A 24,961-nucleotide genomic window follows, 5' to 3' on the forward strand; every position below is an offset into this window, starting at 1 on the left:
ATGCTTGCTGCTAAACTTGACAAGAAACAATCGTCACAGTCGAACCACAAGACACATGGACTTGACTACAACTTACCTGCTCACAGGACCGCTCTGTTCACAAAGAAACCCTCATATGCTAGACTGTATAATGCTTTACCTATCGAGCTCAAGACAATTGAAGAAAAAAAACTAAAAAAAAGACTGTATTCCTGGCTTGTGAAGAAATCAATTTAGACAATCAGTGAATTCCTTGAACGTGCAAATAGCCGCAATAACTATTAAAAACTTAAAAGGAACTAAAGACAATTTATTTCCGTTACATTGTATTGATTTTCATTTATATTATTATTTATTTGACACCTGTTCTGAACTTGATGTTTATGAATAAAGCTTTCTGTATTCTGTATTAACAGTCAATCTTAGTAGCAACAAATAGGCATCCTCATCTAATTCACTCCTTATTAAATTATGTTCTCTTAAAAGTATGTATTGTTTATTTTGGCACCAAAGTAATACAGTAATCATTCAATAATTAGTAAAGTAATATATTTTTTATAATTTTACTATCAAGAATCATAATTTTAGTATAAAACTTTTTTATGTAAACTGTCTGTCATTTTTGTAAAAACTGTGTTTTGTGTGTTTGTGTAGCTTTAATTTTATTAGAGTTTTGCCATTCTAAATTGTGTATATGTTTATTGTTCAAATGGATAAACCACATTTATATAAACAGGTCCTCTTAAAGGAGCACAGTTTAAAAATATTAAATTGAAACCATCGGAATGCAATAAAATTAGATTTGTTAGAAATCAATGGCAGGAAACAGTGTAGGATGACTGACTAACACATAAAGAAAAAGTTCTAGAAGTAAGTATCTGGAGTTGACAGTACTGATGTGAAGTGTGGTCCAAAGATGATTTGAACCAATACTATCTAACCTATACTTCATACAATATACATAGAGAAGAAGCATAATGCTATCCATGTAATACTGATATAAATCTACTACTGCTATTGAGGAGAAGTTAATTCCTTGAAGTGTAGTTGCAGCCAAGAAAGTGAGGCACTCACAGAAAGTCAGCTCATATTATGAAGTACATCTTCTCTAAATTCACATAGCACCTTGAGGTACCAGTTTTCCATTCTCTTATTTTAAGGTGATACAATCAGATTTTGGTTGATTTCTAATTTGAGAGTCACACGTTAATAACTTTCCTAAAGACAGAACATTTTTTTATCTATTTACAAGGAATTATAGGCATTTTAAAAATAAATTTTTAGGCAATTTTGTTATTACGTCTAAAGAAAAACATCTGAGGATAAAACTGTGAGGTTTTTACAGCATTGATATGAGGGCTCTAAGGGAATATCACATGTTTTGATTTATTAATTGAATAAATAGCGTTAATTAAATTAAATTTAGGTTCAGAAAACTAAATTTTTAGTAAAATAATCACTTAAGAAAATTATATTTTTATCAGTTCAATTCAATTTCTTTGATGCCGTTCGTATAATGATAGTACAATGACATAAATAAAATAATAGGAATTTTATTTAGCTTCAGTACACATTTATGTAAGATAATTTGTTGTTTTTAAAACATGTTTTAATATAAATATAAATAACAAATATAACAAATTATAAAACAACAAAATATAATAATACTTTATTATAATATATAAATATTACATCTAAAATATTATGTCATCTAATGTAAGATTGTAGAATTTGTCTAAATTATATAAAGCTTTTTAAAAAAAAACCATTTCATAAGAACTAATTTTAAACTAACACAAGTTTTGTTAATTTGTTAAAAAGCTTTATGCCAATATGTATGAAATGCCTTTTCATCTTACTTAGACATTCAAATTGTTCATTAATAAGAATTTATGTCTGGTGCTTTATAAATTTTTACTAGTTCTTAAATTAAATTCTACATAATGTTTTTTAACATACATAATTGACTGAAACATGAATATGCAGGGTAATATTTAGATCAATAAAATGAGGTCTACATGATTCAATGTCCCTAATTCTCACAATATGATCAGATGATTACCTTCTTTTACCATATAAAAACCTTTTGAGTACCAGAGGAGTTCCTCCAAAGAGTTGTACCATATGGTAGTGAAAAAAGAGTAATAATCATTTAAAATTTCCAGTTCCTTACTGGTAAATGTTTTTAGTTTCCTCAATAAGAAAAGAACTCTAGCCAGTTTTGACACAATTGATTTGTGTGTTCAGCACAGCTAATTTTGCAGTCTAGATTTATTTCTAGGAGTTTTAACAGAGTTATACATATTTTCTACAGCATTGCTGGTAGAGAGACCTTTCCTAAAACCATACTGACTCGATGATAGAAATCTATCTATTTCAAAGTTATTACTGAGTTGATACTTAATTATAGCTTCTACATAACTGGGACTAGTAATATTGGACAATAATTACTTTGAGAGTAAATATCATCTTTCTTAAAAACAAGTATTATATATTGGTAACTTTCAGGCACTTAGGTTATACACCCTCAAGAATCATCCAGTTTATCAAATAGGAAAAAGAATGTAGCAAGATACTGTGACATTGTTTTAATACATAATTTGATAAACCATAAAACCTTCTTACTGAACTACTGAGTTTTATAATATTATTTACAATGTTGTGTCATTTTGTCTACATTTATAATACAGGCTGCGTTTAAGTTTTCTATAATATTATTACAAATATTTACAAAGTATTCAGTAAAATTTTCAGCTGAGGAAGGAAAACTATGAATTTGTTTGCTACTCTCCCTCCCCATTCCTGAATGTATGACTTCCAGCACTTCCAAGCTGCCTTACACTTGTTGTCAGAGGTCATTATACAATTATAATTGGCATTAACTTTACAATTCTACTCCATATGGTGGAGATGAGGACCTCATGAGAACCTCGCACAATGTTTGAATTTGTGGTAAATCTCCATCTAGTACTATGCTAACTCACCACAAACTCTGAGGTCATTAACTTGTTTATTACTTGTACAGACCTATACTAGATGTAATATAGTATAATAATTCTTTAAACAGTTGTACTTGAAATAAATTTTACTTGTTTTTGTTCTCTTATGACAAGAAGCTTATAAATTGCACTTAGTCCTGTAAGAACCTTAGCGCTGCTTCTGGAGTGACAGGTTATTCAGGATGGGTAAGGTTAGGGGGTAGGGGCCACCTCCTATCAAGATCCATGAGGCAGAATTAGGGCACTAATCTCAAAGTCATGTCCCCCCCGGAAGAAGGGGAGGCCAGCTCTGAACCAGCCTCTCTAGTCAAAGCAGGCAGGGGTGGCACACCCTTGTTGAGGCTAGCAAGAACCTCTGATAGCTAGGAAACGAACCACACCAACTCCAACAGTCATCTCCCGCAGTAGACTAGACCTATCGAATTGTCCTTGCACCCCAGAATCTCGACATTTGCGGTTAGTGATGTGCTGCTCTTGGACATCCATAAGGTTGCCCAGATTTAAGTGACACATCGATTGTTGCTGAACTCAGTGGTAGGTTCAAACTGGAAGGTATAAACCAACCAGAAGTGATCCCTGCTGGGGTAAAAAATTTTTCTTTAGAAAGCTTTTTAGAAAAACTGATTTATAGGTAAGCCGCTTACAAAAAGACACTGGGCAATTTTAGTTCACACAGGGTGGGGTGATGCCGCCTTCTCTCAGTATCCCCACCACTGCTCGGCACTCGCCCGCTTGCTCTATCCCCTGACCTGGCCACTGCCACTTGGCGGGTAACCTCACACCAAAACACAAGCTCCCTGAATACATCTTTGGCTACATTAATCTGTTCAATTAATATTTTACGCATGTATAGGCCTACACACAAAAATACAATATACTTACAGAATATGTAAGTAGCTGCAGTGTAAACAAAATGGTGCAAGCAAAACACAACCCACACAGCTGATAAAACAGAAACGAGATGTTTGTCCCACTCCCCACTATTGGAGGGGCCCCTCCTGCGTGTGGATACTCAGATATTTGCTTCTGCACAGGTTTCTTTACAAGCGGTTTATCTATAGTACAGTATTTATTAAAATTACATCTTAAGATGTAATATAATACTTGATTTATTACAACATTTTAAAGATATTTTTTAAACAAATGACAAAAATAGTTGTCTTTACAATAAGACAATAGACAAAATTCTTTATTCATAATCTTCAAGATTAGAATGGTGTCATAAAGTTTACATGTAATAAAGCTTACGATGGTTGTGTAAGTGTAAATAAGTTATCAGTTCTCCAGTTAAGAAATTCTTCAATTGAGTAGAAGGGACGTTCTTGGAGCCATCTGGTTAGTTCCCTTCTGAATTGCTGTTTGTCTGCAGTATGATTTTTAACTTCAGGCGGTAGTATGTTCAGGAATTTGGCGCCCGTATAAGTAGGTTGCTTCTCAAATAGAGTCAATCTATGAGAGGGAAGTGAGTAATTGTTTGCTGCTCTTGTGTTGTGTGAATGTACATCTCCTCTTCTTGGTATGTTTTGTTGACTGGTATGGACAGTTACTTCTAATATGAATAGGGCAACTGTTGTTAGAATATTTAAGTTTTTAAAAGCTTCCCTGCATGAATCTATTGGTCCTAATCCTGACATTATGCGGATTGCTTTCTTTTGCAGCACCATGATCCTGTTAGTGTTAGTTTACGAGGAGCTGCCCCAGATGGCTATACCATATCTCAGGTGGCTTTCAAAGAGAGCGTAGTATGCACATTTAATTATTTCTGGACTACCAACTTGTTTTAATCTCCTTAGCACATACAAAGATGTACTGAGTTTTCCACATAGCTGGTCTATTTGGTCATTCCAGGAGAGAGTTTCATCTATGACTAGTCCAAGGTACTTTACATTTTGCATTCTTTCAGCCTCTGGTAGTTCCAAAACTTCTCCTTTGCTTCGTCCAAGTATTAGTTGCTGAGTTTTAGTGCTGTTCAGTACTAGATCGTTGGCTTGACAATATTCTATTGCCATATTAATAGCTATATATGAGTCTATTTCCAGTCTGGTGGGCTTTTTGTTTTGTAACAGGAGTACTGTATCGTCAGCATACAATAGCATAGAGCAGTATTCTCTGAGGTAGTCAGGGAAGTCACTAACAAAAATTATATACAGTATGGGGCCCAAAACTGAGCCTTGTGGGACTCCTCTACTGACTGGCAGTGGTGTCGAGGTAGTTTTTGTTGTCACTCCTTGTGTTGTGCTTCTTATTTCTACCGTTTGCATTCTGTCCGTTAGGTACCTCGTAAACCAGTCAGCAGTTTTCCCTACCACTCCCCGAGCCTTCAACTTTTCCACTAGCATGTCATGGCTTAAGCAGTCCTTTTTGTAAAATCCAAGAAAATAGCAGTTGTTGTATCTCCTTTGTCTATTGCTTTTATTAAATATTCGACAATGCTTGTCAGTCCAGTTGATGTAGATTTACCTCCCATAAAGCCATGTTGTTCTTGGAGAAGAAGGTTGTTAGTATTGAGATGGTTTAATAGTCTTGATAACACAATCTTCTCGATAATTTTGGATATTGCAGGCAGTAGGGATATTGGCCGATAGTTACTGGCTTGTGTTGGATCCCCTTTTTTGAGTTTAGGGTACACTTTAGCTAACTTCAATTTTGTTGGGAAGATGCCCTGTGCGAATGACTTATTTATTATGTTGGTCAGAGGTAATATTAGATGATCTTTACATGCTTTAATAAGTTTAGTCGAGATGTCGTCAAAACCAGCTGAGTTTTTCTGTTTCATTGTCTGTATAGTTTTCCTAACTTCCTGTTCAGTTGTCGGTGAGAGAGTAAGCGTGTCTTGAAAAATACTTACAAGAAAAATACTTTTCAGCTCCATTAACCGAGACTTAGACTTGCTTCTCCATTATCAATTTTGTATAGTCAAATCAATCAGTGCAAGAATTCCACATTTTAAACTCAAATTTGATCAGAGAGAATAATTATTTTCCTATATCGAATTTGGTACTATAACTGTATTTTATTCAATAATATTGCAGTAATGTTCTAGATGTTCCTGAACATACGCCTGTTAATACAGGTTTCGGCAAGAGTGTGCACGTCTGTGCGTGCGGGAAGCGATACTCACACTACCCCTCTCTGTGGCGGCACCAGAAGTTCTTCAGCTGCTCTTCTCAAGTAGATCAGTGGCGATGCCAGCAATGTACAGCTATCTGCAAGAACAGACAGTCACTTCTATCACACATTAGGTCAAAACACACCAAGATATGATATGTCTCACTTTAGTGGGAATACTGTTTGTAAATGATTCCTTGTAGAAATGGTAATAAATTTAGTTTTTTGTTAAAGTTTGTGTTTTAGCATTTTTTCTGTCCATATAAATACCTCTTTTACTCATGGTGTAGTATTTAAACAGCAACACAAAAGAATACAGATGGTGTCAGATATGGAGGTCTGGACAAGTCATGGTTGCTTTCATGAATCAGAATGTGAGATTTACTCCCCAGGAACCTTTTGTACTTTATTATTGATTCTACAAGTAGTTATGTACTACGAAAAGACATTACTGTTATCTTCAACATCATATTGCTAAAACAGATATTAGATTGAAGCTATCGTTTCCTCCAACATCTCTGGCAGAAGTTTATAGAGACAACCAGGTATATTTTCTTAGCATACATACTTCAGGGAAAGAGCCTCAATGACTGGTTGAATCACGGTATATACTTGGGCACTTTCATTGCTCACAAACACTCCTTGCATCTGTGTACCAATAACATACAGATGACAATTTTTACAGATGCTGTCAGGCTTAAAGCATCTTCTATCAGTATTCTACCTTTGGCATTGTTCAACTAGAACGTTAGTTAGAAGACTAATGTTGGTCTCACAACCATTAGCTAAAATTCACAATGATTTTTAATAGACTTATTTTTACATGTTAAGTCTTGTAAGTCTTTGATTTCAAATGCTTTATTCTGTTTTTTAACACTCTCAATCCACAAATAACGTCACTATTTTTGTTTCAGATAATCCGCTTTATGATTTTGGATCTCATCTTGTTTGCGGGTGTGGTGAGTCTTTCCCGAATAAGTCTTTGTACACGACTCATCGCACCGCCTGTCATTCCCCATTCAGCTGCCAACTCTGTGGAAGAGTCTACAAGTATAAGCACAAGCTGAAGGAGCACATGTTGTTAAAGCACAGTGTGTCGATCACCACGGGGAAGAACCCCGTGATCAGTGCAATCTCTGGTTTAGCCGAACAATCGAGCAGTCACAGTTTTTCTGTTGATCGATCGGAAGGAGCTGATTATCAATGTGGTGCAAATTATAACACATTAAAACAGTCACAGTTTGCGTGCCAGATTTGTGAAAAGGTCTACAAGTACAAGCATAAACTGAAAGAGCACATGTTTATAAAGCACTCTATCGATATGGGATCCAAATCCAGGGGACGGCCAAGGAAAAACTGGGATGAAGGGATTGTTATAGGAGGGACACTGTAGATCAGGGAGGTGTCTTCAAATCTGTATTATAAAGAGAATTGTCTATGGAAAATATATTGAAATTGATTTTGATCATCTCTTTGTAAATTATACAACATGCATGAAAATCATATTACATTATAATGCAAATACTCCTATAATACCTAATTTATACACAGTATATTTTTAGGTTAGTTTGTTAGGAAGCAGTTAATGGAAACCTCGTTTCCTACAAACAAGGGTCATGTAAGTCAACAGAATAAAATATTATTATAAACTATTTTTGTTTGTATCACTATTAATTACCATTTCCTTTAAATTACAAATTTCAATGCAGCCTTTTTAATTTACTCAACGAGCTTCTAAAGATCGGGATACAATATTCTTCTACTTACTTACTGATAGATCTAATAGTGAAATAAATTATAATTTTTGTTAACTTTGAATGTTTGCATTTATCACACAATGTTTTATTTGCAAGTATAATGAGTTAGATTTTGTTTGATCTTTACCACCGCTTATCTCAACGGTGTGATTTCTGTTCCATGGGTAAATTTAATTTTCAGGTGACAATAGGGATTAGGATTGAATTCCAAATATTTTTATTTATTTAACTGTAACCATTTAATAGTAATTAAATAGTAATTTAGTAAATGATTATTAGACAATTAAATGGAGCAATAACTTTTGGTGAGTATTTTGGGAGTCTGGTTCTAGGGACATTTTGAACAGCGTTCTTTCTTTTGAAGTCTTTCAGCTTTAAAAAAATGTTTGATTATTATTTCATTTAAATGTATCTGCATATACCAGATCTTAACTAAATCAATCTACAGTTGATTCCTAGATATACTCATATGAGTAAATATTTCCAAAAGCCACTATTTTAGTCCGGGATAAAAAAGAACTAGTTTTACTGTAAGTAGAAATTTAATTTTTTTTTTACAACGCAATACTGTTTTGTATACAGTTATTGAAGTCTGAAAAGGTTTTTAAGAATAGACATTTAACAACCCGAACTTCTTTTTGTTCTGTGGTACTCATAAACCAATGTTCCCACAGCGCCCCTGTATGCCTGTAGCTGCGGAAAGATCTACCGACACATGACATCTCTCCAAAAACACCAGAGGCTGCGATGTGGGGATAAACCTCCACAGTTCCCCTGTGGACTATGCAGTAATGTTTACACTCGCAACGAATACCTGACAAACCATTTACGTTCAAAACACCCTGACTTCCCCCTCCCCCCACCTCGTAGAGGGACAGTCTTTTAGTCTGATTGTAACATATTCACCAATGATCACGATGTTTGAGCCACACCCATTGTAGAAAGGTTAAAATTTTCCTAGTATATAATATTATACGTCAGCCACACAAATTAAGTCATAGTTAACGTGTTAAGTTCTTTAGCACAAATACTTGTCCACTATTTCTTTCATATTTCTTCTAAGCAATCGATCGTACAATTTTCCTTCCTTAAATATTCCTTTTTTTAAATGTTGATTAAATTCTTTTATTATATTAATGATTTCCTAATTTTATACATATATTCGAACAATGTTGTACATTAATCATTTCTTCTATCAATATTTTGTTACATTTACTATTTGTTATTATTTATTTTACCAGTTCTTTTCTTTTTACAAGTTAATTGTCATTCTTCTATCAACATTTCATTTCACCATATGTTCTTCTGCCCGTTTTATCAATAGATAGTTTCTATTGCTTAACATTTTTACACATAAATTCATTGCTGTCTTGTGATAGGTCATACTTTCTTGAAGCAGCGTGTTCCTCCCAACAACTATTTTTATAAACTTCACACATTCTTCCTTCCATAAAGGATTGTAGTCTCTCCACTCTTTACTCCAGTTGCATTCCTTACTTCATTACGCTTGGCAACCTACTGAGATAAGATTATTTGTGTCAAAACGAAATCAAAGTAGTAAAAGAAGACATGAAGAAAGTTTTCTTCTCTAATAAAGTGGTTTTGAGCCTTGGTTTACATTTTTTAACTCAGATTCAAAAGTGTTACTGGATAGATATAAATTGCAAATATTTTATATTATTAGAATTGAATGTCTTAAAATTAATGTTTATGTTAAAACTAAAAATATACCTATGTTAGTAAGAAATCTACAAGAACTTACATTTATTGTAATATTAAAGAGTTAAATCAAAGTTATTTCAGCAATAAAACTTATTTTCTTATCTATTTTTGTAAAATGGGTGTTATTTGACTATTGCCTATTAATTCAATCATTGTAATTTTAATTTAGAAATTTAATTAGAATTTACAATTAGAAATGATGATTATGTATATATTGTAAGTTATATTACCGAAGGAAAGATTTGTCAATCAGATAGTACTCGAGATAATTGTCTGCTAATAAATGTACTTCACTTTTGAAGTACATTTTTTACCTGAGCTCGTTAACAGAAGTGATAAGTGAAATCTCTTATGAGCTATTGGCATCAACTTGAGATGCTGACACGCCAGAGTTCATATTTGATTGGGAATGGAGAGTAAAATAGGTGAGTGACATGTACTCTTGTCAATCAGAGACACTAGGGGAGTCTTCCAGTTTTACATGAGAACAAACTAGTGATGGAATATACAAATACATTTTGTAATTCCAGTTCTTTACAAGGTATTCAAGTAAGTATTTATAAAATCAATCGAATTATTTGGACCGCTTGGAGCACTTGTAAAACTACTAACGGCTGAACTGTTCACTGCAAATCATTTCAATCACTGTTCTCTGTCAATTATGCTGGACATTTCATCTAAATAAAATTTATAAGATATATTAAGTATGTATTCTCTTTTTGCTTACAGGTTAGTTCAAGGCCTTATTAAAATTTCTGTCCAGCTGTGAACTCCCATAAGAAGTAAAATTTAAAATACACCTTGGCAACTAACAATCCTCAAAATCTCACCTCTAAGTATTCTGATTATTTGTTACCTGTCCCCTCTATGTTCATATGTGAATTACTCAATATTTTGAATTACCCAATGCATCTATAAACTAAATGAAATAATTTTTTATAAAAATAAAATTCAATTTAAAATAAATTTGCAACTAATTATGAGTGGAGTTTCTCAAGTGAATTCTAAAAAAAACTGAATTGTTTTCAGATTATTCTTTATCACATAATAATCTAGAAAAACATCTACTGGCAATCAAATTATATCCACCGATTTTCTTATCTAAGAGTTATTATGTTTTGATGATATAAAAAGGCAACCTATTGAAAGATAGTTAATAGTTAAGTAGAAAGTAATTAAAATCCAAGATAATATAAACCTAGATGTTGCACTGAGATGATTAGTAACTGAAACCTCTAGTGAGAATTCTCTAGGACTTGTCAATGGTAGCACTAGGTCTGGCAGTTGGATCGCACCACAAACAGCTGTTCCATTATATTTGTTATAATATATTTTGTTTTAGTACTTCTTAATTCTTTAGTTTCCTTAAAGTAATAAAGCAAGTATGATAGATATTCACAGTTCGGGGCATTTCACTACTAATTAGAGGTATCTCATGAGCTTATCACGCACTGTAGATATACTCATATAACTGTTCATTGTCAATGCCTTGATTTGTAATAACAGCCGGCACAACTGTAGACCAATCACTGCTTTTATGTGTAGTTTTACACAGTCGTTCACATTTAATTATTTCCTGGCAGCTCAGAAATTATTTGGGAAGTATTAAATGCTTATAGTGATCTGTTGTAATTTTTCACATTGAATATCAATGCACTGAATGAACAATTATTAGTTTTTAGGTTAACCTTACCTCATCAAGAACTTACTTAAGTTCTTATATACTTAAAATGAATTATGTTAAGAGAAATGTATGCCATCAAATGCTGAAGAGTTCTTCAATAAGAGATTACAGCAGGAGATAAAGGGTATAAACCAATTTCTATTACTGTAAATGCTATAGCATTTAACTTAATTTTTGAGTATTATGACAAGGAGAAAGAAGAACTTGTTACCAAGCTTGAAGGACAAGTAAAAGAAACTGGACTCAAGAGAATAATTCACTTTCAACTCAAAAAGAGTGCTGAATTATCTCCTACTTTAACAGACAAAATTTACAGAAGTACTGAAACACAGACAGACTTTACTGAATCTTCAGGCTCATAGTTCTAACTCCTCTCTGCTCCTCGAAGTGACTAAAATTAAAAATAAGGCAGGATAGAATTGAAAATGCATTTGAAGCCCTCCAAAACAATACACAGAACGCTAAATCAGTCATAGAAAATAAGCAGTTATCCTATGATTTGTTTGATACAAATACTACTACTTCACCTAATTGTACACCAACAAAACGTAAAAAAGTTAGCTCAAGAAACAGAAAGAATGTTTTCAGCATTTCCTTACAAGCAGCTAAATATATGAAAATAATGCAATACTTGAACAAGAAAACTTGAAACAGAAGAAATCTAACATAACAAGCTCAGTTGTAAATGGTAATTTCTCTCCCAGATGTTGAAACAAGATTGGGCGTTGTCTCGGAGCTTAAAGCTTTAACAATCAGCTTTGAAACTGGGAAATAAACCCCCAATGTTTGCAGTCCCCTTGGATAAAAAAGAGTGTCTTGAAGTCTTTTATGAAAGTAATTTTGAACAATTCTTGAAAAGAAACCAAATAAAAGACAGACCAGCTACGGGGCACTTGTCTGACACCAAGCACGTAGGTGTTTGCTCGGTAACAGGGTGACATTGTATTTGAGTCTACTGCGTCAGGTGAATTAGATGCACCAGTTCAAGAACCATGCCACCAAGAGACTTCTTTTTATGGAAGAGCCCATTGAAGAAAAGCAGAGAGAAGTTTACTCAGAGAAGACGTCTTTTCATAAATTCAAGATGGACACGTCAAAAAATCTAACTGTGCTACACCAAAATGTTGATAGGATTGGCAATAAGATTGATAGATTCAATCATCTTCTGCATGTCTTTATCACCAGACATTGTTGTGATTACTGAACATGGACAAAGCAACAACCTAATCACTAACACCAGATTACTTGGCTATAGTTTGATTTCTGCCTTCGGGAGAAGAAATCGGCAAAAGGGGGGTGTCGCAATATATAAAAAATGTACCCTAGAAAACGAAACTGCTAATTTAAACGTGGAATGTAAAAGTCTACCATTGATATGTGAGGTAGCAGGAGTATCCATCAAGTTGAGTGGCAAAGAAATTCTATACATTCTAGGAGTATATCGCCCTCCTATAAAACGCCAAGAAACTATCGTTCGAGCACTTGAGCTCCTGTCAGATATACTGGGCTCATTTTCCATCTTCAGACAAGGGCAAGGTACTTCTAATAGGTGGACATCAATATCGGACAACTTGCAGCCATTGCCTGAAAGAACCCTTTTCAACGACCTTATGGCCTCACACAGCCTGACGAGGCTTCAACTCCCAGCAACTAGGATTACTGCATCTTCACAAACATCTATTGATGCCGTATGTACAAACGTCAGTACAAATCTTATTAAGGTTGATATAATGCATACAGCGATCTCAGACCACACGTGTCAGCTTTGTCACCTCACTTTCCCAGCAAGACAACGAATAACAGAATCTTCTCTTCGTCGTCACCTCAATGCACAAAATTTGCACAACCTAAAACAAAATCTTGCAGCTGAGAACTGGATTGGAGTTTTTGGTTCAGACAATGCAGATGGCGCATATGAGTCTCTGATTCACACTCTAACTTTTAATCTAGATATATACTGCCCCCTGAAGAAGTCTAGACAAAACCGCAACTACAAAATATCTGCATGCTACGACGAAGAAGCAAAGCTATTGAAAGAGGAATTTTTGGAGGCTCAAAGGAAGTACATCCTGAATAACTCAGACAATGATAAACAGACTGCTGTTCGACTAAAAAAAAGCCTACGACTTAAAACTTAGGTCTCTAAGAAAAGAAAAATTGCGCATCTGTCATTAGCCGATCTATGAATAAAAGCAAAGCTGTTTGGCAAATAATCAATGGTGAGAGGAAATCGTTCCAAAGAGTCTTCTGTAAAATGCCATAAACCTTGAAGTAAATGGAAGAGTGGTAGATAATGCTACAGACGTAGCTAATCACTTCAACAGATACTTTACAACAATAGCAGATGAAACAATTAGAGTAAATAATAGCAGCCCTTCTTATAACCAAGCTGAAACTACTCATGCAATCCCTGTGGAACAAACTATACATATCCTGAAACCCGTATCAATTGAAGAGCTTGCAATTACAATAGATTCATTGAAGCCTAAATCTTCAACGGGAGTGGATGGAATCTCAGCTAAAATAATGAAAGCAGCCAAACATGAACTTCTACCACCCTTGCTTCATGTCATCCAGCTGTCGTTGGCCCAGGCTGTGTTTCCACAAAAACTAAAAACCGCCAAAGTTTTTCCTCTTCTCAAAAAAGGCAGTAAAACATGAAATAGGGAAATTACAGGCCCATCTCATTAATCCCCACTATCTCTAAGATCCTCGAGAGGGATTGTTCTATCTAGAATCCTTGAACACCTAAATATCAACAATCTTCTAACTGATAGACAACAGGGTTTTGTAAAGGGGAGGTCCACTCTCACAGCCTTGGTGGATTTTGTTTGAATTTATTGTGGATGGCATAGAAAATGGAGATAGTGTTGTGGGCATTTTTGTTGACATGAGCAAGGCCTTTGATTGTTTAAGCCATGACATGATTGTGACAAAAATTACACCATCTTGGTATCCGAGATACGGCACTGTGTTGGTTTCGATCTTATCTTTCTAACAGAAACCAAGTGGTTGAAATAGCTCAATCCATCAAAAGGCATCAGATCCACATCCAGATCAGTCTCGGCCCATGGTGAGGGGGGTTCCTCAGGGCTCGGTCTTGGGCCCACTCTTGTTTGTGCTGTCCACCAATGACCTGCCTGCAGTGACGGAGCCTTATTGTAGGGCCATCATGTACGCGGACGACACCGTCCTACTCACTTCTCAGAAGTCTGTTGAAAGCCTCGAAATTAAACGCGTACATTGGCCTGAATTTGGCGATGGACTACTGTGCAAGGCATGATCTTGTGTTCAATGCTTCCAAGACCAAGCAGGTTACCTTTGGCACCAAGAGGGATGAAGTCTCAAACCTTCCTGACATCGATGCTGTCACTTCAATTAAACATCTTGGATTACACTTGGATGGAGATCTTAAGTGGAATGAGCACATAGATGTTCTCTGTCAAAGGCTGTCCACAGCTGTCTTCGCCATTAAAAGAACATTATCTATCAGCACAGAGGAGGCAGCTTTAACAGCCTTACCATGCCCTTTTTGAGAGCCTCATATACTATGGAGTTTCGGTATGGGGTGGAACCTCTGCACATAACTTACAACGGAGTTCTAATTTTAACAGAAGAGAGCCATCCGAACCATAAAAGGAATGAAAAATACAAGATAGTTGCCGGCCAGTCTTTAAACATCTGAAGTTATTAACCGTTGTAAATATATATATCTTCCAGTCTACAACACTAGCTTGTCTCCTGGGAATAAATAAGCGACATCAGGATGTTCACACACACTGCAACCAGACATGGAACTGACTTCAACCTGCCGGTCCATCGCTTGAAGCTCTTTGAATCAAAACCTTCTTATGCAGGTGCAAAAATTGTACAATGCCTTACCCGCATCCTTGAAGTTCTTGGAGCTGAAAGTTTTTAGGAGGAAATTAAAATCTTGGCTGGCAGATAGACCCTTCTACAGTGTCAATGAATTTTTAACCTGGAGATGAGTGACCATGGCAATTGGCAAGCAAATAGACTCTTTTCTATATATAATGTAGCCTACATGACGCCTGTTTCTATCTTGATGATAGCAAATAAAGATTTCTGTTTCTTATATTTATCCTTTTCAGGAGAATTGCCATTTTTATATGAAATTTCAGTTTTTATAAATGGCATTTAATAAGCAGGTTTTATTCTTCTTTGGAAATAACAGAACTCTATCAAACTGTTAGTTCAGAATTCACATAAACTAAGTGAGCCCAGGTCCCTTATTACAATTTATTAATGGCATTTAATAAGCAGGTTCTATTCTTCTTTGGAAATAACAGAACTCTATCAAACTGTTAGTTCAGAATTCACATAAACTAAGTGAGCCCAGGACCCTTATTACAATTTATTAATGGCATTTAATAAGCAGGTTTTATTCTTCTTTGGAAATAACAGAACTCTATCAAACTGTTAGTTCAGAATTCACATAAACTAAGTGAGCCCAGGTCCCTTATTACAATTTATTAATGGCATTTAATAAGCAGGTTTTATTCTTCTTTGGAAATAACAGAACTCTATCAAACTGTTAGTTCAGAATTCACATAAACTAAGTGAGCCCAGGTCCCTTATTACAATTTATTAATGGCATTTAATAAGCAGGTTTTATTCTTCTTTGGAAATAACAGAACTCTATCAAACTGTTAGTTCAGAATTCACATAAACTAAGTGAGCCCAGGTCCCTTATTACAATTTATTAATGGCATTTAATAAGCAGGTTTTATTCTTCTTTGGAAATAACAGAACTCTATCAAACTGTTAGTTCAGAATTCACATAAACTAAGTGAGCCCAGGTCCCTTATTACAATTTATTAATGGCATTTGTTTCAGCAACAATAAAATACAATTCTTAAGGCCCTTTGAAAACTCAAACTAGCAGACTCGTTCAAACACATTTCTACAATAAAACTATAGTGAAATTCTTCAGGGTATACTATTATTCCCTATAAACAACATAACCACTGTGACTAATCCGAGTTTTCATTCATACATTGTCGATTTACAGATTTAAAACCATTATGGACATAATGCAATTGATATGTGAGAATGTGCGACTAATACGAATGTCAACATGGACATTTAGTCTGCTTACTGTAATGGAGTAAAATTTAACAAAAATTAAATTAAATGCATAATTAAGGAATTTGGCTAGAGACTTTGACTAATAAAATGCACCTTAACTTTAACTAGCATAAAAACTGTAGGTAGCCTATTCTTACAGTATTACTTAAAGCAAGTAAATACCAGTCAAGTATTGATGATGATAGTAGTGAATGCTGTTTTTCCTTCTTTTACCCATTGAAACTCAAATAGTTTTCAGCTTTCAGACAAACAAAATTATTCTATTATGTAATAACATAACAACTTAAACAATCTTTGCAATCCACCAAAATCAAACCAGGGAAGGTGAAAGGCAGAGTGGGAGAGGTGATTTGTTGTACTGGTTTGTGCAGCAACTATGATATCTTGTCTGATAGTATTTCATGATTTGTTGCACTTGTTTGTGCAGCAACTATGATATCTTGTCTGATAGTATTTCATGATTTGTTGCTGCTGTAATAACAAAGAATTCAGACTTTATTATCTGTGCCACAATTTAAGGTACTGAATAGAAGTACTCTTAGAGCAGCTAATAGAGAGCAACTAACACTGTTATCTAGACTATGCTGTATATGCACAACACAACATCTGTCTTCTACGTTTATATATTTCTTTACTCATCCTTCGATCAGTGAATACTGTTCTTCATATTTTATTCATATGGAAAGTTATAATAGAGTTATAATAGTATGTGTCAAAAATAATGATCAGAAGGAGAAAAAAATATATAGTCAATGTGCAGTTATCACCAGTTTGATCTGTATATATTTTAAATTATAAATGATTTTCTAATATTAAATTCCTGTAGAGATACAGAATGGACTTCTTTGAATGCTTCTCTTAGCATTAGAATAAATTAACTAATCTTAATGGCAATTCCAGGATAATCTCTGAAGAATTTTTAACTCCGATTTGTAACAAGTTTGTTTGAAATTTGAAATAAGGCATTCGTATAGTTCTATCCGTATGCTGTAGAAAGTACGAGTATTCCAAGTGCAGTAATGTTTTGTTTGTTTGTACAGTAGGCCTACGAGAGAGGACGGAGGGATGTTTTGCTTGTGTTCGCTGTGCCCGAGTGTACAACCACAAGCGCTCACTGTGGCGTCACGTACGCTACGAGTGCGGGAAGGACCCGATGTTCCCGTGTCCAGTCTGCCAGCAGAGGTTTACTCTCAACTCAAATCTGCTAAAGCACATCAAACGGCGACACACGTTCGACGCCTGCCTAGTCAACAGCCAATAAAGTTACCATCACTCAATACATCTGTTGTATCTCTTCTCCCCTTTCTTGGAATACTCATTTTCATAGAAATTAGCTAAAGCTAATAAGCGTTTTTATAGCGTAATATACATTTTTATTGCAATTATTTATACTTTTGATTTCAGAAAGTTTCTTTTAGTCTCCATGAATTATTCTTATAAGATACTATTTATTTATATTGTATATTTTTTTTATTATATCCTACTTCCTGTCTTGTTACATAATCCCAAAAGCTCATAATCTTCAACAAGAGACTCATAACTACAAGATACTTCTATCCTTCTCGCTGATAACCACAGAATCATCACCACATCCAACATCCTTGTTTGAGTACATCCAATCATCCCTTTACGTCTTCTATGTATTTAATATTTGTAGGCTGCACATTTCAGAACCTGCTGCAACAGAATATAAGACTAAGAATGTGAATTATGTTATTCTCATCCAAGATAAAATGTTTTTTTTTCTTTTAATTCTTCTTTTGAAGGCCAACAGTTTCCGGGCTCTGTGCAACAAGTGTCTGGGTCTGTAGAGATAAATATTTCCTACAATGACTTCAGTGATTCACAAGGATGCTTACCAGTCAAAAAAGGTTTCTGATTACCTGCTACTGAAGTCCTAAAATTCCTATTCTGGATTAGAGAAACAGATTTGATCGTGTTACCGACAACTTTCCGGGTAGAGGACCTGCAGTTCCAAACTTGGCACAGCGAGGCAGAATTGGGAGGGTGTAAGGACAAACATCACAGATTTCAGGCATACAAAGACACATTGCTCCATCCTGCAGTATGATTTTGTTATATGTGGACCTCTCGTGAACACGACAAAATCTGGTGCAACGGAAGTTCTCAGTGTAAGTTCTAAATGTATTAAAATCTGTCATAGCTATAGTAAACTCTCGTGAGAACAATGTTAACACTTTACTCCCTTACTTTTTACTATAGGATTATGGGAATATCGTTTTTTTTAATATAATATAAGGTATTAAAGTATCCAAACACTTTTAATTTTCCTTGTAAAGTAAACTTTTTTAATATTTTAAGAACGTACAAAAATGTTTTAGATTTGTTTACTAGCCAATAAAAATATTAAAACATACCTTTAAAACGAGACATCCCTCATAATTCAATGACTAAAAATAAGTTTGTAAAAGTGTTTAAAGTTTAACATTGTTCTCATGGCGCTAAAATCAAGATGGGTGCCATGTAAGCCGAGTAAACGTATGAAACTTCTATTTGTTATCGTGTATGTACAGTACTAAGTTACTTATAAAAATAAATAATATTTGGTTACCAAAAAATACTTATTACAGATTAAATGAAACTTGTCATTTCCTCAAAGTTACAAAATATGCTATATACGGGTAAATTTTGCAATATTTTAACATTCATATTTTTTGTATTTATATTTATTTTATAAAATTAGTCCTTTTCTAAACACAGCAATCAAGATAAAATAAATATTTCCTCGTATACATACGAGAAATAAAAATTTGATAACTAGTATTTAATTCAGATTTAGGTTTTTATAAAAAAAGTTTTTACGCTGGGAACTGCTTCATCTAAACAACCTTAATATTATTTAATAACTTGTAATTTTTTTAAATATTTTTTCTGTTTTAATATAGTTTATATGGGGCTGATTGCAGGTGATGATGGCCAATAAGGTCCGCTAATTTAATCATTTCAATGAAAGATAAATAATTTTTTATTGCAATCTTAAACATTTTCAGTAGCTTCATAACAGATAATCAGACAAATATCATAACTTTCAAAAGGCAATTAATACACCTTAATGCATCCAGTTGAGATAGTGTACAAAGGTGTAGACATTTTTAAATATTTGGTGTGGTATCTTATGGAGGAAGATGTAGGTGTAAATGCTCAAGGATGTATGCTATTGGTAACAGAATTCTCCAGTTGAGATAGTGTACAAAGGTGTAGACATTTTTAAATATTTGGTGTGGTATCTTATGGAGGAAGATGTAGGTGTAAATGCTCAACGATGTATGCTATTGGTAACAGAATTCTCCAGTTGAGATAGTGTACAAAGGTGTAGACATTTTTAAATATTTGGTGTGGTATCTTATGGAGGAAGATGTAGGTGTAAATGCTCAAGGATGTATGCTATTGGTAACAGAATTCTCCAGTTGAGATAGTGTACAAAGGTGTAGACATTTTTAAATATTTGGTGTGGTATCTTATGGAGGAAGATGTAGGTGTAAATGCTCAACGATGTATGCTATTGGTAACAGAATTCTCCAGTTGAGATAGTGTACAAAGATGTAGACATTTTTAAATATTTGGTGTGGTATCTTATGGAGGAAGATGTAGGTGTAAATGCTCAACGATGTATGCTATTGGTAACAGAATTCTCCAGTTGAGATAGTGTACAAAGGTGTAGACATTTTTAAATATTTGGTGTGGTATCTTATGGAGGAAGATGTAGGTGTAAATGCTCAAGGATGTATGCTATTGGTAACAGGATTCTCCAGTTGAGATAGTGTACAAAGGTGTAGACATTTTTAAATATTTGGTGTGGTATCTTATGGAGGAAGATGTAGGTGTAAATGCTCAACGATGTATGCTATTGGTAACAGCATTCTCCAGTTGAGATAGTGTACAAAGGTGTAGACATTTTTAAATATTTGGTGTGTGGTATCTTATGGAGGAAGATGTAGGTGTAAATGCTCAACGATGTATGCTATTGGTAACAGGATTCTCCAGTTGAGATAGTGTACAAAGGTGTAGACATTTTTAAATATTTGGTGTGGTATCTTATGGAGGAAGATGTAGGTGTAAATGCTCAACGATGTATGCTATTGGTAACAGCATTCTCCAGTTGAGATAGTGTACAAAGGTGTAGACATTTTTAAATATTTGGTGTGGTATCTTATGGAGGAAGATGTAGGTGTAAATGCTCAACGATGTATGCTATTGGTAACAGAATTCTCCAGTTGAGATAGTGTACAAAGGTGTAGACATTTTTAAATATTTGGTGTGGTATCTTATGGAGGAAGATGTAGGTGTAAATGCTCAAGGATGTATGCTATTGGTAACAGGATTCTCCAGTTGAGATAGTGTACAAAGGTGTAGACATTTTTGAATATTTGGTGTGGTATCTTATGGAGGAAGATGTAGGTGTAAATGCTCAACGATGTATGCTATTGGTAACAGAATTCTCCAGTTGAGATAGTGTACAAAGGTGTAGACATTTTTGAATATTTGGTGTGGTATCTTATGGAGGAAGATGTAGGTGTAAATGCTCAAGGATGTATGCTATTGGTAACAGAATTCTCCAGTTGAGATAGTGTACAAAGGTGTAGACATTTTTGAATATTTGGTGTGGTATCTTATGGAGGAAGATGTAGGTGTAAATGCTCAACGATGTATGCTATTGGTAACAGAATTCTCCAGTTGAGATAGTGTACAAAGGTGTAGACATTTTTGAATATTTGGTGTGGTATCTTATGGAGGAAGATGTAGGTGTAAATGCTCAAGGATGTATGCTATTGGTAACAGGATTCTCCAGTTGAGATAGTGTACAAAGGTGTAGACATTTTTAAATATTTGGTGTGGTATCTTATGGAGGAAGATGTAGGTGTAAATGCTCAACGATGTATGCTATTGGTAACAGAATTCTCCAGTTGAGATAGTGTACAAAGGTGTAGACATTTTTGAATATTTGGTGTGGTATCTTATGGAGGAAGATGTAGGTGTAAATGCTCAAGGATGTATGCTATTGGTAACAGAATTCTCCAGTTGAGATAGTGTACAAAGGTGTAGACATTTTTAAATATTTGGTGTGGTATCTTATGGAGGAAGATGTAGGTGTAAATGCTCAACGATGTATGCTATTGGTAACAGCATTCTCCAGTTGAGATAGTGTACAAAGGTGTAGACATTTTTAAATATTTGGTGTGGTATCTTATGGAGGAAGATGTAGGTGTAAATGCTCAACGATGTATGCTATTGGTAACAGGATTCTCCAGTTAAAAAAAAAAAACATTTCAAATCTTTCGTTATCTAATGTTAGCTTTTTCAGCAGAATATGTTCCAGATTGCCTCTTCCAGAGGCTCTCAAGATAACAAACATTGTATTTCAGTGTTTATCTAGCTGTACTTCTTACAATTTTCCACTTTATTTCAATCACAAATGTTTGCAATTATGGTCTTTTATTTGGTAAAGTAGTATTGGTATTATTTAATTTTTTATGTCACGGCAATAAATTTGATCGATTTTGTACTTGTAGCTCGTTTCCATTCTTAGAATTTTCTTTCATTAACTTAAAAATTTTTTTAAATCTTTAAATTCAAACTAATGTTAATTCCAGAGTTAGGATAGGTAAATTTTGATAGAAGCAACATAAATGGAAACAGAACATACAGAAAATGAGATTTTAATAGGAGAGGGAAGTACATCAAGGGTACTAGTAACCACAATCACTCATGTGTGGACAGACCACCCGACATCGTGCAACTCCCTCATATGAGATTTTAATAGGAGAGGGAAGTACATCAAGGGTACTAGTAACCACAATCACTCATGTGTGGACAGACCACCCGACATCGTGCAACTCCCTCATATGAGATTTTAATAGGAGAGGGAAGTACATCAAGGGTACTAGTAACCACAATCACTCATGTGTGGACAGACCACCCGACATCGTGCAACTCCCTCATATGAGATTTTAATAGGAGAGGGAAGTACATCAAGGGTACTAGTAACCACAATCACTCATGTGTGGACAGACCACCCGACATCGTGCAACTCCCTCATATGAGATTTTAATAGGAGAGGGAAGTACATCAAGGGTACTAGTAACCACAATCACTCATGTGTGGACAGACCACCCGACATCGTGCAACTCCCTCATATGAGATTTTAATAGGAGAGGGAAGTACATCAAGGGTACTAGTAACCACAATCACTCATGTGTGGACAGACCACCCGACATCGTGCAACTCCCTCATATGAGATTTTAATAGGAGAGGGAAGTACATCAAGGGTACTAGTAACCACAATCACTCATGTGTGGACAGACCACCCGACATCGTGCAACTCCCTCATATGAGATTTTTAGATCATCAGTTCTTATCGAACTTCCCCATCCTCCAATTTGTTATCTCCTTAGCTGTGTTTTTATGATATTTTGTATGTTCTGACACCTGTCTCTCCCACAGTGAAACACTCCCGTAGCCTTGTGCTCCAGGAGGCGCTGTCTGACGGCCAGTACGTCTGCCCCAGCTGTGGACGTGTCTACCGTAACAGATGCTCCTACACACGTCACTACGCGCACGAGTGCGGTCGTGTGCCCCCCTACGCTTGCACTGTCTGTGGGAAGTCCTTCATGCGTAAACACACGGCACTGACACACCTCGGGATTGTACATGCCTCCACGGATCAAGCTCTCGTTGTCCTTAACAGCCTCGGACGGAAAAATACAGTGTCATCATCAAAGTGAAATTACTGCAGAATTAGCTCAGAATTATTATTTTGAAAACTGTGCAAGGTGTTTCTGAAATTTACGTTCAGGGATTATTTTTTTACATTGTTTAGGAAAATATAATTTTATATTTTTATTTTTTTTTTATTCTCCACAATTCTTTGTGGTTTGAGCTATGAAGGTGAGGAACTGAATAAAAACCTTTTTGTTTTTTCTAAAAGACAATTGTTTTAAATTTGTAAGTCAAAACTATCTTATAAGCAGTACTTTAAAAGCGCTGTAAATTAATCATTAGCATTAAAAGATTTGGAACAATATCCTTATCTCAGATCTTAATTACAGGATTATTACTATTTTTGCTACTGTTATTAGCTTTTTTAATATCAACATATTCATGTATTGTACAAAATCATTTATTGTTTTGACTGGAATACTAGATTTAATTAAAACAAACACCAAACTTTAATAAATCACTAAATCTTTTTTAACCTTCTTTTGAATGTGCATTTTTATGATACAAATTTATTTATTTATTTAAATGCCGTAACATAACCACCCTCAAGCTAAGCTATGGTTATTTGTTGTAAAATCATAGAAAACAAATAATATAATGTTTTAAACAAGTTTCTATATATTTTAATTTTTTCCTGAAAATTAGGACAACACTTTCAGAAACACTTTGTAAGTTGATCTCCCAAATTATTCTAAAGTACTGTTTGTGCCTTTTAATTTTTAAAAAGAAAAATTTTAAGTTGTTACTTAATTGTGTTATGTTTATTAAAAGTATTTTTTATCACAATTCAGCAGACTTATTTTCTTGACATAATATTTCTACTCTTTAATGTGATATCATATTACATCTTATTCCAAACTATACTAATTATTTGAATTTGAGTAACATAGGAGTAATAGTCTGTATTCTCATTTCCGTCTTCATCATAACTTTTCAACTAAAATACTTACAAAACTGTAAAATATAACACTGTTACAAACTCTTCATAAGGAGTTTATAAAATTGAAGACATTTCAAAAGTAGATTAATATTATTATATACATAAATATTGATGTTGAAGAACTTGTATTGCCCTGACCATACGGTTGCAGGTTGTAACTCGCAGATATACAGTGAAGCAGTGTATGTTTGTTCCAACTGCCCACGCAAGTATCGCTATCCGGAGAATCTATCAAGGCATCTTCGCTATGAGTGTGGGGTGGAACCTCGGTTCTCGTGTCCTCAGTGTTCATACAAGACCAAGCATCGGTACAGCCTCACACTGCACTTGAGGAGGAAACATGCCTCGGAATGTTGAGGACAAGCCGAACATTGTTGAGGAAGTGGAATATTATGGAACTTTGCTAAGTAATAAAACATTATTGAACAAAAAAAACACAATTTATGAAAACTGCCAACAATTTTAATTTTTTTAATTTTTAAACTGGTTGAGTTTGTTTTATTTTGTTAGAGAATTATGTTGAAAAATCAACCAGAACATATACAGAAGTTCTTAGGTAATTGTATCGTTTTAAAAATTGTTACGGGAGATATTGATTGAATGGAATTGTAGCGTACGGTCCTAATACATTCTAAATCTAGTCATAATTTTTTATAAATAATTTTTTGTACTTATTAAGGTAATTTTCTTAGAAATATTAAACTTAATGTATTAACTTAAATGATTATTTTAATGATATTTAGAAAGAGATACAAGCTTGAGCTAAGCTATATGGGCATTCCATGTCTGGTATTCAAGTTTTATAAAATGTACATAACTGATTTTCACTTTATCTTGTTTTTAAGTGCCAATTTTCTATTTATCTGTGATATGTAATATGTTATAAATGGAAATAAATCAATTTTGTTATCTGTACATCTGTTAG

The 24,961-nt window shown here is 34.4% G+C and overlaps 1 protein-coding gene across 1 annotated transcript; it reads left to right on the forward strand.

Moving 5' to 3' along the window:
• Nucleotides 1-24,393, forward strand: LOC124353421 (endothelial zinc finger protein induced by tumor necrosis factor alpha-like). The gene is made up of 6 exons (XM_046803261.1): nucleotides 1-125; nucleotides 6,052-6,199; nucleotides 7,001-7,136; nucleotides 8,518-8,631; nucleotides 22,821-22,991; nucleotides 24,188-24,393. The coding sequence occupies exons 1-6, from the start codon at nucleotides 1-3 to the stop codon at nucleotides 24,391-24,393; spliced, it is 900 nt and encodes a 299-aa protein (XP_046659217.1).
• The last annotated feature ends 568 nt before the right edge of the window (nucleotides 24,394-24,961 follow it).

Source organism: Homalodisca vitripennis, chromosome 2 (assembly GCF_021130785.1).
Source record: "Homalodisca vitripennis isolate AUS2020 chromosome 2, UT_GWSS_2.1, whole genome shotgun sequence".
Lineage (NCBI taxonomy): Eukaryota > Metazoa > Arthropoda > Insecta > Hemiptera > Cicadellidae > Homalodisca > Homalodisca vitripennis.

Excerpts from the sequence above, each read along its gene's own strand:
- LOC124353421 (XM_046803261.1), top strand. The coding sequence starts at position 1 with ATGCTTGCTGCTAAACTTGACAAGAAACAATCGTCACAGTCGAACCAC. Across the intron at positions 7,137-8,517 it reads CTCTGTGGAAGAGTCTACAA|CGCCCCTGTATGCCTGTAGC; the intron begins GTATAAGCACAA and ends ATGTTCCCACAG. Across the intron at positions 22,992-24,187 it reads CTGTGGGAAGTCCTTCATGC|GTTGTAACTCGCAGATATAC; the intron begins GTAAACACACGG and ends ATACGGTTGCAG.